The 15,015-nt window shown below is 50.4% G+C and overlaps 1 protein-coding gene across 1 annotated transcript in view; it reads left to right on the top strand.

The window, feature by feature from the left end:
- The first annotated feature begins 2,397 nt into the window (after window positions 1-2,397).
- ATP6V0D1 (ATPase H+ transporting V0 subunit d1) overlaps window positions 2,398-15,015 on the top strand; it is a 45,140-nt gene continuing 32,522 nt past the window's right edge. The window contains exon 1 of the mRNA XM_084812345.1: window positions 2,398-2,560. Coding sequence (XP_084668471.1) covers window positions 2,425-2,560 — 136 coding nt within the window. The 5' untranslated portion in view covers window positions 2,398-2,424. The remainder of the gene's footprint in view (window positions 2,561-15,015) is intronic.

Below are 15,015 nucleotides of genomic sequence, written 5' to 3'. Positions count from 1 at the left end.
CCAAACTCTGCAGCCTTAGCCTGCCATTTGGGTGCTTGAACCTTTGTTCAGGTGGAGGGACACGGGCTCCTCATTGGAGGGCCTCTGAATGGGTTACGACATGTGGTATGGATGTATCATCTATTCAGCCTGGAACACAGAGAGTAGTGAGCTCCCACTGGGGCATACAGGATTGCATCCAATATTAGTCTTACTTAGAATAGGTCCACTGAAATGAATAAGACTTAAGTTAGGCTAACACTGGATACAGTCCACAGTCATCAAGGGGCCACTGTCACATCAAGCCCTGCAGGGACAGATATTCAGGCCACACTGGTTTGGAAGGAGCCTCCAAACGGGGAGGGGCCATTTGCAGTGACAGCCAGGGCTGCCTGTCTGGAAACAGTGGAAGGGCATCCTTCCTCTCATGCGAGGGGAGCATTTCCAGCAGCGGTCAGTTCCTACTAGCACTCTGTGTGTGTGTGTGAGAGAGACAGACAGACAGACAGACATTCAGAAGACAGGCGGCCTGTTGGGAGAGGTGGGGTTAGGATGGCGATCAGAGGGGCTGGCCCTGTCCTGGCTGGATTAGAGGAGCTGTGGCGTCAAGCAGGATGGGGGACACCAATAGTAGAGAATGATGGCCAGATCCTTCAAAGGGAAGTCCTACTTGTGTTCTCCTGCCCCCAATTTTTTGATCCGAGCAGAGCGGCGCTGGAGCATCCAATGTTCTCCACTCATGCCATTTTCCCAATCTAAATATGCCCCCCCATTAGTCCTACTTGGGGTGGGGGGGAATACTGACACTTGTGTTATACCTGTAATTTTAAAAATTTATAGTATTTATATGCTGCTTCTCCAACAAATGTTCTCAATGTCATTTGCACAGTAAGCCTGATGGCAGGGCCTTTTTTATTGATGTGCGACTTTGGGAGACAATTGTCTGAAAAGGGAGATAAAAGTACATAAATAAAACATTAACATCCAAAGAGGATAAGGGCATCTCCCTGCCTGGGCAGGTGCCATTTCCCCCAGTGGAACTAATACATAGGTTTGGGTTGGGGGGGAAGTTAGGTTCAAAAAACAGCATTGGATTTGGCAGGGCCGGGCCGGGCCTAAACAGTCCCATACACAAAATGCTACTGCTCCACATCAGAATTCGAGCCCCCACATGTTGTCTTAAATTGAGATCCCATCACAGCTCTCCTGCTTAACACCTGTCTTGGCCCTGGGTGTCAGGGTTTCATCCTTGCATGGGAAGTGGCCCAGATGACCCATCCAGGCCACCGCTCTAGTTTTACCATTCTACGAAAGACACTTGCAAGCAAACAACACTTCTGGGGAACTGGAATTTCTTACTTTCTTTCTTAGAAGTTTACCCTTCAATTAGTTCCCAAAGCAGCTCACACCCCTGGGGTTGGACCCTCCATAATGACTCCAGTTCACAGTTTGGGTGTGCTTCTGGTCCAGCCTGGATGTTCAGGTGCCAGGCAAGCTAGAAGCACCTTTGCACTGCTGAGCCAACTGTGCCTCCTCCTCATGGCTGCTGCTTTGTTTCTGGGCACAACACACCTGAACATAGCAGGATACTTGAAGGATTCCCTTGTACCATACCAGCCTGCCCAGGTGTTAACATCTCCTGGGGAGGAACTTCTCCCTACGCCATCAGCATCTCAGGCTCCTCTGGCAGTGACCCCAGGGCCTTTCCAGTGCCTGCCCCTGGGTCTGGAATTCCCTCCCTGGGCAACCCTGTCCGCGGCCTCCATGAATGGCCTCCTGCTGACAGACAAACCCTTTTTGCTCTGGCGCAGGAGCGGGACTTTGCCCCGTGAGTTTGTTTGTTGCCTTGGGACACTTCTCGCTGGCTCTGACCAGTCTATGCTCTGCGTTGCTGGACTGTTTTTATCTGCTCTTCCGAATTTACGAATTGTTTTTATTCCACTGTTTTTATTTCACTGTTATCACCTTTACTACATTAAAAAAAATTGTTACAAGCCAGCACAGACAGGGAGAACGCCAGGTTCGGAGAGAATGACTTGGCCTGCCAACAAGTGCCGGCCGCGACATTATTCGGTAAAGCGCCGCTATCCGGCCCTTTGACCCACAAGGCGCCAGGGCGGCGCACGAAGGTTTCGCCATGAGCGAGCCGCGCTCTGAACGCGCCGCGTCCGGCACAGCGCGGGGGCCGCGGGGGCGGCGGCGCCGCCCCGCCCTCCGCTCCCGCCCGACGCGCGGCGCCTGTCCCGGGACCCGCCGGGCGCGCGGCCGCCGCTGCCGGGCCGTCTGGCGGCGCCGAGGGGAGGGCCCGGGCCCGGCCCGGGACGGCGCGCGGAGGCCGGAAGCCGCCGCGGGCCCGGCCGGGCGCCGGCTGCTCGCGGTTCCGGCGGCGTCGCTTCCGCTTCCGCCCGCCCGCCCGCCGGTCCCCGTCAGCGCCGCCGGCCCGCCATGCTGCTCTCGTGCTTCCCGGAGCTGTACTTCAACGTGGACGGCGGCTACCTGGAGGGGCTGGTGCGCGGCTTCAAGGCCGGGGTGCTCAGCCAGGCGGACTACGTCAACCTGGTGCAGTGCGAGAGCCTCGAAGGTCAGGGCGCGGCGGGCGCGGCGGGCCCCGGGCGGCCGGGGCGCTCCGCGGCCGCTTCCTGGGCACGGGCGGGGCCGCCGCCCCGCCCCGCCGGGCGCCGCGGACCGCCGCGCCAGCAGCGGGCCGGCCCGCTGGCGCTTCCTGCTGCTGCGGCTCGGCGGCGGCCTCCCTGGCCGGCCGGCCCCGCTGGCGCTTCCGCGGCCCTCCGCGGCTCGCCCGGCAGGCGCTTCGCAGCGCCTCGGGAGGGCGGGGCCGCCCCGCGCCGTTCTTGCGGCCCTCCGCGTCGCGCGGGCGGCTCGCGGCGCCGCGTGAGGCGGGGGCCGGGCCGGGGCTCCCTGGCTTGTGCTGGCGCGGCCTCTGCCTGGCCGGGCCCGCCGGCTCCCCTCTTCCCCGGCGGCCCGGACAAGGCGGCTGGGTCGCAGGCCCGCCTCCTGCCCCGCCTCAGCTTCTGCCCCTCCCAGGAGCCCCTCTGCGCGGGACGCAAGTGCCCGCTGCGGGCCGTGCCCAGCGGCCCTCCCCCCCGGCCCCCAGTGCCCGCGCTCCGCGCTCCCGCCCTGCGTGCCCTGAGGATGCTGCGTGGCTCAGGGACGCCCCCGTCGCGCCCGCTCAGCGTGCTCCTCTAGTCCTCCGCGCTGTAATTCCGTTGTGAGGAGACGTGACTAAGCCTGCGGACCAGGGCCGGAGCGCAGGGCTGCGGCGAGGAGGCGGCCCTGCGTTTCTGAGCCCTGCGCCGGCCGTGAGGGAGGCGTGGCCCTTCCCGCCCGGGCAGCTCGCCCCGGCCACGGTGAGGCCTCAGCCCCTAGTTCCGCTTTTCTGCGCGCGAGAGAGGCGAGACCCTTCGCCTCGCTTCTCTGCTGTCACAACCCACTTGGGTGTCCTGCCTGCTCAGGCTACCATCGGGAATGAGGAGAAAGTGCCATCGTGTCTTTGAGGCAGCAGTTTATTGATTTACATTATTTATAGGCCATCCCATAACAGTTCCTTTGAGCTGCTCACAAAATAAAAATAACAGCTTAAAATGATACCATGGTACAAATACGATGAAATAAAGCACAGCATTAAACACTCTGAATCAGATTTTAAAAGGATCAAAGAAAACAGAACAAAAAAGTGCTAAAACATTAAAAACCTTGGGAAAACAGGGAGATACTAGAAAGGTGGCACTGGCGTAGGCAGCAGGAGGATGTCTCTCCGGGGAAGGGGTTGCACGACCAGGGTGAGGTAGGAGGTCCTAATGGAAAAGGGCCTTTCACTTGCAGCCACTGGCCATACCTCAGTTGGTGGGCTCACTCAAAGAGGGGCTCAGATGAAGATCTCCAGGGCTGGACTGATACATCTGAGAGGAGGCGATCCTTCAAGGACCGAGGTCCAAAGCCATGAAGGCTCAAAGCCGTTCCGTGCTTTGAACTGGGCCTGCAAATGGAGGGGGAGCTGGTGAACAGAAGATGGGGCTGGCTGAAGGTGTTCATAACACCCAGCCTCTGCTAGCAGTCTTACAACCCTCTTCTGTACCATTTGCAAAGGCAGCCCCCTGTACAACGTGCTGCAGTAATCCAAATGGGAGCTTGCCAGTGCATGGATCACTGTAGCTGTCTGGGTAGGGCCGAAGCTGGTAAAATGAACCACAGAGGCCACGTGTGCCTCTAGTGAGCACAGTGGATCAGTGTTATGTCTGTCTTCACTCTTAGATCATCAGTCCCACCCCCTCCTCGCCCCACACCCTTGGCCCGCCTGCTGCCATTTTAAAATGCAACTTTCTAGCCATTGTGGCTGGGGAGCGTGCTATGAAGCAACCCGAAAACAGCCTATGGGTTCTGGGTGGCTCGGTAACCACCTCAGCAGCCCTTGCTGGTTTTGTGTGTAATGAGAAGCTGTGGTGCGCCCCCGCCACAACCAAATAGTCAAAATGGCCCCTGCTGCGGCAACAAAAGGCCCTATGGGAAAAGTCACCCATGGTGGCTTCTCCTTACATGTGAACCAGGTCACAGTGTCCTGTAGGAATCGGACTGATCACACAAGAGCATAATTTATTTATTTATGTATTAAATTTCTTAATCGCCCATTTGGACGGTCACCCGGCCACTCAGGGCAATGTACAACAGTACAATTTAAAACAGTAAAATTACCCATTAAACATTATTTAAAAATACCCTAACCCACCCCAAATGCCTGCCTGAATAACCCAAGTTTTCAGTGTGTGGCGGAAGCTCATTAAAGAGGGGGCACGGCGGAGTTCCCTAGGGAGGGAGTTCCACAGAGTGGGGGCCACCACAGAAAAGGCCCTCTCCCTCGTCCTCACCAGCCTAGCTGTCCTGGCTGATGGGACAGAGAGAAGGCCATCCAAGGCTTGTTGAGCCTCTGGTGTTGTTGGAGGTGCTTCTTGAGATAGGCTGGGCCAGAACTGTAAAGGGTTTTAAAGGTCAAAACCAACACCTTGAATTTGGCCCGGAAAACAACTGGTAGCCAATGCAACTCCTTCAGCTCCAGAGTGATGTGATCACGCCGGCGGCTGCCTTTAATCAGGCGAGCCACCGTGTTCTGCACCAGCTGCAGCTTCCAAACCATCTTCAAGGGTAACCCCACGTAGAGCGCATTACAGTAGTCTAGACGAGAGGAGACCAGCGCATGTACTACAGATGGGAGCAGATGGTTGGGAAGGTTGTGGGGCACAACCGCCGTATCAGATAGAGTAGATACAAAGCTCTCCGGCTCACGGCTGACACCTGAGCCTCCATGGACAGCTGGGAGTCTAAAATGACTCCCAAGCTGCGGACCTGGTCTTTCAAGTGCAGCCGTACCCCATTCAACACCAGGTCAACATCCCCCAACCTACTCTTGTCTCCCACCAAAAGTATGTCGGTCTTGTCAGGGTTCAGCTTCAGCTTATTCCTCCCCATCCAGCTACTCACCATCTCCAGACATTTAGACAGGGATTCTACAGCCAACCCTGGTGAAGATTTGAATGAGAGGTAGAGCTGCGTGTCATCCGCATATTGATGACACCGCACCCCAAACCTCCTGATGATAGCCCCCAGCGGCTTCACATAGATGTTAAATAGCATCGGGGAGAGGATGGAACCCTGTGGCACCCCACATGTGAGCGGCCACGGGTCTGAGACCTCCTCTCCCAGTGCTACCCTCTGGTGTCTGCCAGAGAGGAAGGACCGGAACCACTGTAATACGATGTCTCCAATGCCCATCTTCTCCAGGCGGTCCAGGAGGATACCGTGGGGTCCACAGTAGACAGGAGATGTGCAAATCATGGGCTCTCTTGAACACGACTTGATCATTTTCTCCTCTTGGGGTGATAAGTTATGCATGTATTGCCTTGGCCAAGTGCCAGCTATGTAACTGAGTAGGTGCAGGTCTCTGTTCTTCACCTCTGGCTGAAACTTCTCAGGTGTCTGCCCATGTTACCAACGGAGTATTTGTGTGGCCAGTGCTGCCTCTTACGTACTCATGGATTCCTTGGAGAGGCGTGATTTTTGAGAGCCCAGGCCCTGTCACGTACCCTCCTGCTTAACGTTGTGTATTGCCTTGGGCTGAGCATGGAGAGGAGGGTCCATCATGGGAGCATCCATGTGTTCTATAAGGCTAGAAAAGTGGCATGAAGAGGTGCCACTGATCCAGTGGGCCCTGAAATTAGTGCTTGTGGCACATTCTGAACTGCCATGTTTTGATGCTTGGACCAAGTGTGACGCTGCTGCTTAGTTACTGTTCTGAATTAGTCTCAAAATTTTAGCTTCGTAGTGTGGATAATAGTAGGTGATTCCTAGGCTTGCACTGCAGCTGTGCTTAAGAAAGGGTTTGTATTCCAATATGTATTGTGCAAATGAGCCCCTAATATGCTGCTTTTTAGGTCTCCTATGCTTTGCACAGTCTCTGTATAATCTCCTCCCTCCTCTCTACAGGTATCTGGATAAGGAACAAAACAACTCAGGTTGCTCTCTGTACACATTTCAGCTTAAACACCCATGAGGTCAGGTTTCCTGCTACACTAAGAAGCTTCTTGATGGAATTCTTTCAGTGTCCTTTTTTGTGGAGATAAGAAGCGGGTCTTAGAGCATCTTAATTCTAAGATTTCCCTTTCCTCTACAGTTTCATATGTGCACTTAAGTCTTGGAGGCCTCAGGCAGACAGTATCTGCCACTTCTGGCTTGTGGAACTCTTGATGGGGTGGGATGTATCAGATATTCTCCCCAGTCCTCTAGTTACTTCTCCTATTGCCACAGGGAAATCAGCCCCCCTGCCTTGGAAGTGGGTTGCAGAGAATCAGGCTTGGATGACACAAGATGTTAGTATCCAAAGAGGATAAAGGGCTTTTCCTCACCTGGGCTGGTGGTGTCAACAACTCCTAGTCCTCCAGGTTGAATTGATGGTGCTGCTCATTAGCCATGAGTGTTCTAACATTCAGAGAAAGGGACCGATGTAGTTGGAGGTTAAAAGCTACTCCAGAAGTTGCTCCACGATACTTGCAAAGCAGTGCTCCCTACATTTGTGTGTAATTCTGCAGGTCTCCACTTATCTTAGAATGTGTGCTGTATTCTCATTTCTTTGCTTACCAGAACAATCAACTTGCAATTCCTCACTGCCATCATGAGATGGCACCCCAGACCTAATGTGTACCGTCTGATCAGCTTCTTTTTCTCTGTGACCTGGTGATGTGCTATCATGGGATGAGTTTCACCATCTGTGTGTCCATCTTGGCTGCCATATCTTTGTCAGAAGGTTTCCATTTGAGTCTTTTGGCCTTTGGTTCACTAGAACCAAATAAGTGAGTGCTTGTGAAGTTTTACCACTTGAGCTATTAGCTGGTTTATAGAACCTAGATAGTAAATCTCTAAGCTGTTACCAAGGAGCCTATAACTGTGTTTTAGGCAGCCCAGAGTCTTGCCTTTGGATTTTTGGAAGTAGAATCTGTGGGTGGGTGTTTTAATAAAAGCATCTTCTAAGGCAAGGAGGCTCCAAAGGCTGCACACAGACTGTAGAGGGAGGCTTGAAGATGCCATGACGTGATTATGTGACTGTGTGGCCAGGCTTTTTCAGGGGCTGAACTGGTGTTCTGTAATTGAGGCTAACAACTTATTGTTTAAACCCCTGGCTAAACAATAAGTTGCATTCACAGTTTCAAGCAAAGAATCTTGTGTGTGTGTAATTTTGTATATGTGCTCAGATGAAGCTTGGTTTCTGTGTAAATTACAACAAAGACACTTTGTGCATCTTAAAGAGTAACACATAATGGTAGATGAAATCAAAGTGGCCGGAGCATTAAGGAAAGTGGCCATGTCATCCTGGAATTCAAGACAGGGAGGGCTGTTAAAAACGAGCTTAGTAAGATGTGTACCTTGGACTTTAGGAAAGTCAATTTCAAAAAGCTGAGAGAAAAGTTGGGTGGGATACTGAAGGGAGAAAGAGCTCAAGATGGATGGGAGCTCCTGAAAATGGAAATACTGAAGGCACAAACACAGACTATTCCCATGAGAAGGGAAATGGGTATGTTTAAGGAAGCCAGTGTGGCTGCACTGGGAGCTCTCTGAAGAGCTGAGACCCAAAAGGTCACGTATAAGAAATGTCAGGAGGGACATACTACCAAGGAGGAGGAGAAGAGAGTTCCATAAAACTATCAGGATGGTGTCAGGAAGGCAGAGGCCCAGAATGAGCTGAGGCTGGTGAGGGATGCTAAGAACAACAAAAGAGGCTTCTTTGGCTGTGTTAGGAGCAAGAAGATGATGAGGGGAAGGACAGGTCTGCAGCTTAGGGAAGATGGTAAACTGTTCGGTGACAGAGAGAAGGTGGAACTACTCAAGTCCTATTTTGCCTTAGTCTTCTCCCACAGGGGGAGTGGCATTCAACCTGGGTCAAACGGAACAAATGATATACAGTGGGATATGTAGCTCAGACCCCTTCATGGATCACTGCCTTGTTGTGGTGAAGGGGCTTGCGTAACTCAGTGAAGACATAAGCTATGCTGTGCAGGGCCACCCAAGACGGACAGGTCATGGCAGAGAGTTCTGACAAAATGTGGTCCACTGGAGAAGGAAATGGCAACCCACTCCAGTATTCTTGCCAAGAAAACCCCATGGAACGTATCACAAGGCAAAAGAGATGACGCTGGAAGATGAGCCCCTCAGGTCGGAAGGTGTCCAATATACTCCTGGGGAAGAGCAGAGGGAATTTCCAAGTAGCGCCAGAAAGAGTGAAGCGGCTGGGCCAAAGCCGAAAGGACACTCAGCTGTGGATGTGTCTGGTGGTGAAAAGAAAGTCGGATGCTGTAAAGAACAATATTGTTTAGGAACCTGGAATGTCAGATCAATGAATCAAGGTAAGCTGGAGGTGGTCAAACATGAGATGGCAAGACTGAACATCGACATCTTGGGAATCAGCGAACTAAAATGGACAAGCATGGGCGAATTTAATTCAGGTGACCATTATATGTACTACTGTGGGCAAGAATCCATTAGAAGAAATGGAGTAGCACTCATAGTCAACAACAGGGTGGGAAAAGCAGTACTGGGGTACAATTTCAAAAACAACAGAATGATCTCAGTACGAATCCAAGGCAAACCATTCAACATCACAGTAATTCAAGTCTATGCCCCAACCACTGATGCCGAAGAAGCTGAGGTTGATCGGTTCTATGAAGACCTACAACTAGAAGGTGGTTCTAGAAGAACTAACACCAAAAAAGATGTCCTTTTCATCATAAGGATTGGAGTGCCAAAGTAGGAAGTCAGGAAATCACCGGGATAACAGGCAAGCATAGCCTTGGGGTACAAAATGAAGCAGGAGGAAGGCTAATAGAGTTTTGCCAAGAGAACATGCTGATCATAGCAAACACTCTTCCAACAGCACAAGAGGCGACTCTACACATGGACATCACCAGTTGGTCAATATCGAAACCAGATTGATTATGTACTTTGCAGCCAAAGATGGAGAAGCTCCATACAGTCAGTCAAAACAAGACCTGGAGCTGACTGTGGCTCAGATCATGAGCTGCTTCTTGCAAAATTTCGGCTTAAATTGAAGAACGTAGGGAAAACCACTAACCCATTCAGGTATGACCTAAATCATATCCCTTATGAATATACAGTTGAGGTGAGGAATAGGTTTAAGGGATTAGACCTGATAGGCAGAGTGCCTGAGGAACTATGGACAGAGGTCCGTAACATTGTTCAGGAGGCAGCAACTCAATCCATCCCAAAGAAAAAGAAATGCAAGAAAGCCAAGTGGCTGTCTGATGAGGCTTTACAAGTAGCTGAGGAAAGAAAGGAAGCAAAAAGCAAGGGAGAAAGGGGAAGATATACTCAACTGAATGCAGATTTCCAGAGAATAGCAAGGAGAGACAAGAAGGCCTTCTTAAATGAACAATGCAAAGAAATTGAGGAAAACAATAGAACGGGAAAGACTGGAGATCTCTTCAAGAAAATCTGAGATCTCAAGGGAATGTTTTGTGCAAAGACGGGCATGATAAAGGACAAAGAAGGCAGGGACCTAACAGAAGCAGATGAGATTAAGAAGAGGTGGAAAGAATACACAGAAGAACTATACAGGAAAGATCTGAATGTCCCTGATAGCCATGATAGTGCGGTCACAGAACTTGAGCTAGAGAGTGAAGACATCCTAGAGAGTGAAGTCAAGTGGGCCTTAGGAAGCATTACTAACAACAAAGCTAGCGGAGATGACAGTCTTCCAGCTGAGCTATTTAAAATCCTAAAAGATGATGCTGTTAAAGAGCTGCACTCAATATGCCAACATATCCTTCTGACTGGCTGTGAGCTCACCAGGAGCTTCTGAGAGCTCCAACTGAATTGGAGGGGTGTGGCCTGAGTACTCCCAGCAGCTGACTGGGCGGGAAGCTTCAGTCTGTTTCCCGCCTCCCAGCTGAGCAGAGCAGAGCAGAGCAAGCTGCTCCAGCTGGTCCAGGGACTACAGAAGCAGGCAAGCTCCCAGAGAGCGAGCGAACAGGGGGAGCAAACAGGAGTTGGCCAGGGGAGTTCGGCAGGGGAGGTCAAGGGGGAGGCCCCTAACATTTTTTTTATTTTATTTTATTTTATTTTATTTTATTTTATTTTACTAACTTTTTTTCATTTATTTGTCTTGTAACACACACTTCCACACCAGTGGGACTCTGCTTTTAACCTCTACTGAGTAGAGGAGCAGGCACAGGCTAGTCTAGAACAATCACAAAGCTAGACACAAAAAGGGAAAAGAGGCTATGGAAGGACAAGACTCTCCAGTGGTGGTGACCTGCAAGGTGTGTGCAATGTTTGTTTTCTTGCCTGAGAACAACATGGCCTACACCTGCAACAAGTGCAAGTTGATCACGCTGCTGGAGGAAAAAGTAAGTGGACTGGAGCGGCGACTGTCAACCCTCCGGGGAATAAGAGAACACGAAGAGTTCTTGGACAGAATGGGGGAACTACAGCAGCAAAGGGCAGACCACAAGCTTGAAGAGCAACAGCAAGATGAGGCAGTGGGAAATGCTGAGGTGAAGAAAAATGGAGTAGAGGATACTCCTTGGAAAACGGTGACAGTTAGGAGAAGAAGAACTAGACGACACTCTGCACCAGTGGAAGCGGTGGAGCTGTGGAACCGATTCCAGGTACTTGCAGATGAGACTGGAGGACAGCCTGCAGAGGAAGAATCACAGGGGAACCTGCATGAGAGTGAGCAAGAGGCTAAAGGTCAGTCAAACAGAGGCGATGAAACCCAGGCCTACAAGAAGAAGAAGAGAAGAGTGGTAGTAGTGGGAGACTCCTTGCTGCGTGGGATCGAGACCCAAGTATGTCGCGAAGACCCGTGGACTCGCCAGGTATGTTGTCTCCCGGGAGGACAGATTAGAGACGTGACTGAAAGGTTGCCTGCACTCATAAAGCCCAGTGACAGGTATCCCTTTCTTCTCATCCATGTGGGAACAAAGGATACCACCAAGTGGAGCTATGAAGAAATCACGTCAGACTTTGAAGCTTTGGGAAGGAAACTCAAGAACTTTGGGGCCCAGATAGTTTTCTCATCCATCCTTCCAGTAGTTAGAAGAGGGATAGAAAGGGAACGAAAAATACTCCGGGTGAATGACTGGCTACGAAGGTGGTGCCGACGAGAGAGATTTGGATTCTGGGACCACGGGCTATACTTCCTGGAAGATGGGCTGTTGGCTAGGGATGGGTTGCACCTCACAAAGGCTGGGAAGAATGTGTTTGGCCACAGCATGAAGAACTTCATCAGGAGGGCTTTAAACTGAATCCTACGGGGAAGGGAGATGTAATGTTGGGGGTAACAATGGACGTAGGCGCATGCACTGCAATGGAGAGAACAGCTCTGATAGCGTCCAATAATAGTCTTCAGACACAGGTAGGAAGAAAGCCAGACTATGAAGCACATGGTCTTCGATGTCTGTATACTAATGCCCAGAGTATGGGAAACAAACAGAACGAACTTGAACTCTTAATACAGGAGGGAAATTATGACTTGATAGGTATAACTGAGACTTGGTGGGATGACTCTCATGACTGGAATACAGCAGTTGAAGGATATAACTTGTTCAAAAAGAACAGGAGGAACAGAAAGGGAGGCGGGGTTGCACTGTATGTGAAAAATACATATCTCTGCACAGAAATACAGGAGGAGGAGCTTGGTAGCCCCATCGAGAGCATCTGGGTTGAAATAAATGGAGCAAAGAATAAAAGGAACCTGGTGGTCGGAGTCTACTACCGGCCACCCAATCAAGGAGAAGACAAGGATGAAACTTTTGAAAAGCAAATAGCCAATGTTTTAAGGAAGCATGATGTAGTAGTAATGGGGGACTTCAATTTCCCCGATATTTGTTGGGAGACAAATTCTGCAAAACATGGCCCCTCCAGGAAATTCCTGACTTGTGTGGCGGATAACTTCCTCCTACAGAAAGTAGAGGAAGGAACTAGAGGATCGGCTATCCTTGACTTGATCCTAACCAACAGAGATGACTTAGTGGATAAAGTAGCAGTTACAGGAACTCTGGGGGAAAGCGACCATGTTGTACTTGAGTTTTTGGTTCTAAGGGAAGCAAAAGCCGAGTGTACTCAAACGCGTACCCTGGATTTTAGGAAAGCTGATTTTAATAAACTCAGAACAATGATCAGTAAGGTCCCATGGCAAGCAATGCTAGCGAGAAAAGGAGTCCAAGATGGGTGGGAACTTTTAAAAAAGGAAATTCTCAATGCACAATCACAAACAATTCCAACAAGAAGAAAAGGTGGAAGACAACAGAAGAAGCCAATGTGGCTTCACAAAAAGCTTAGGGATGACCTGAAAACAAAAAAGGACACATATAGGAAGTGGAAAGAAGGCCAAGTAACAAAGGAAGAGTACAGGCAGGTAGCACAGAATTGCAGGGATGGCGTCAGGAAGGCTAAAGCGGAGAACGAGGTGAGGTTAGCGAGGGATGCTAAAAACAACAAAAAGGCTTTCTTCAGCTACGTGCATAGTAAAAGGCAGAGGAAAGAAATGGTTGTTCAGCTATTAAATAAGGATGGCAAAATGATAACAGAGGACAAAGAAAAGGCAGAGGTGCTCAATTCCTACTTTGGCTCAGTCTTCTCCCAAAAGAGGGTCTATGACCCCCCTGGCAAAGGCGAAGTACAGGCTGAAGGGGCAGGATTGCAGCTTGAGATCGACAGGCATATGGTCAAGGAACACCTCATTACTTTGAATGAGTTCAAATCTCCAGGGCCAGATGAACTGCATCCTAGAGTCATAAAGGAACTGGCAGAAGAACTCTCAGAACCGCTGTCTATTCTCTTTGAGAAATCATGGAGGACAGGGGAAGTGCCAGATGACTGGAGGAGGGCTAACGTTGTCCCTATCTTCAAAAAGGGTAAAAAGGAGGAACCTGGGAACTACAGACCAGTCAGTCTGACATCAATCCCTGGGAAAATTCTGGAGCAGATCATAAAGCAATCCATCTGGAAGCACCTTGACAACAATGCCGTGATTACTCGAAGCCAACATGGATTTGTCAAAAACAAGTCCTGCCAGACAAATCTGATCTCATTTTTTGATCAAGTCACCTCCCTTGTAGACCGTGGGAATGCTGTAGACATCATATACCTCGACTTCAGCAAAGCTTTCGACAAAGTGCCCCATGATATCCTGATGAGCAAACTAGCTCGAAGTGGGCTAGATGAAACAACGATCCGGTGGATCCACAGTTGGCTACAGAATCGGACTCAAAGAGTGCTTATCAATGGGACCTTCTCAAGCTGGGGAGAGGTAACGAGTGGGGTACCGCAGGGCTCAGTCCTGGGCCCAGTGCTCTTCAACATTTTTATTAATGACTTGGAGGAGGAGGTGCAGGGAATGCTGATCAAATTTGCAGATGACACAAAATTGGGAGGGATAGCTAATACTTTGGAAGACAGAAACAAAATTCAAAGTGATCTGGATAGACTGGAGTGCTGGGCAGAAAACAACAGAATGGCATTTAATAGGGACAAATGCCAAGTTCTGCACCTAGGAAAAAGAAACCAAATGCACAGTTACAAGATGGGGGATACGTGGCTCAACCACACTACGAGCGAGAAGGATCTTGGAATTGTCGTCGATCACAAGCTGAATATGAGCCAACAGTGTGATGTGGCTGCAAAAAAGGCAAATGCTATTTTGGGCTGCATTCATAGAAGCATCGCTTCCAAATCCCGGGAAGTACTAGTTCCCCTCTACTCAGCACTGGTTAGGCCTCATCTGGAGTACTGTGTCCAGTTCTGGGCACCACACTTTAAGAAGGATGCAGACAAGCTGGAGAGGGTTCAAAGGAGGGCAACAAAGATGATCAGGGGACTGGAAACAAAGCCCTATGAAGAGAGACTGAAAGAACTGGGCATGTTTAGCCTTGAGAAGAGAAGACTGAGGGGAGATATGATAGCACTCTTCAAGTACTTGAAAGGTTGTCACAGAGAAGAAGGCCAGGATCTCTTCTTGATCATCCCAGAGTGCAGGACACGGAATAATGGGCTCAAGTTACAGGAAGCCAGATTCCGACTGAACATCAGGAAAAACTTCCTGAGTGTCAGAGCAATACGGCAATGGAACCAATTACCTGGGGAGGTGGTGGGCTCTCCCACACTGGAGGCCTTCAAGACGAGGCTGGACAGCCATTTGTCAGGGATGCTCTGACTTGGATTCCTGCACTGAGCAGGGGGTTGGACTCGATGGCCTTGTAGGCCCCTTCCAACCCTACTATTCTATGATTCTATGATTCTATGAAATTTGGAACACTCAACAATGGCCACAAGACTGGAAAAGGTCAGTTTACATTCCAATTACAAAGAAGGGCAATGCCAAAGAGTGTTCAAACTACCGTACAGTTGCGCTCATTTCACATGCCAGCAAGGTGATGCTCAAAATCCTACAAGCTAGGATTCAGCAGTATGTGAAGTGAGAACTACCGGAAGTACAAGCTGGGTTTAGAAGAGGCAGAG

The sequence above is a fragment of the Heloderma suspectum genome, chromosome 8, assembly GCF_057233095.1.
Source record: "Heloderma suspectum isolate Gila_16-S chromosome 8, 16-S_ref, whole genome shotgun sequence".
Classification (NCBI taxonomy): domain Eukaryota; kingdom Metazoa; phylum Chordata; class Lepidosauria; order Squamata; family Helodermatidae; genus Heloderma; species Heloderma suspectum.
Note: the sequence above shows the minus strand (reverse complement) of the source record. Positions and strands in the feature narration are given on the sequence as shown.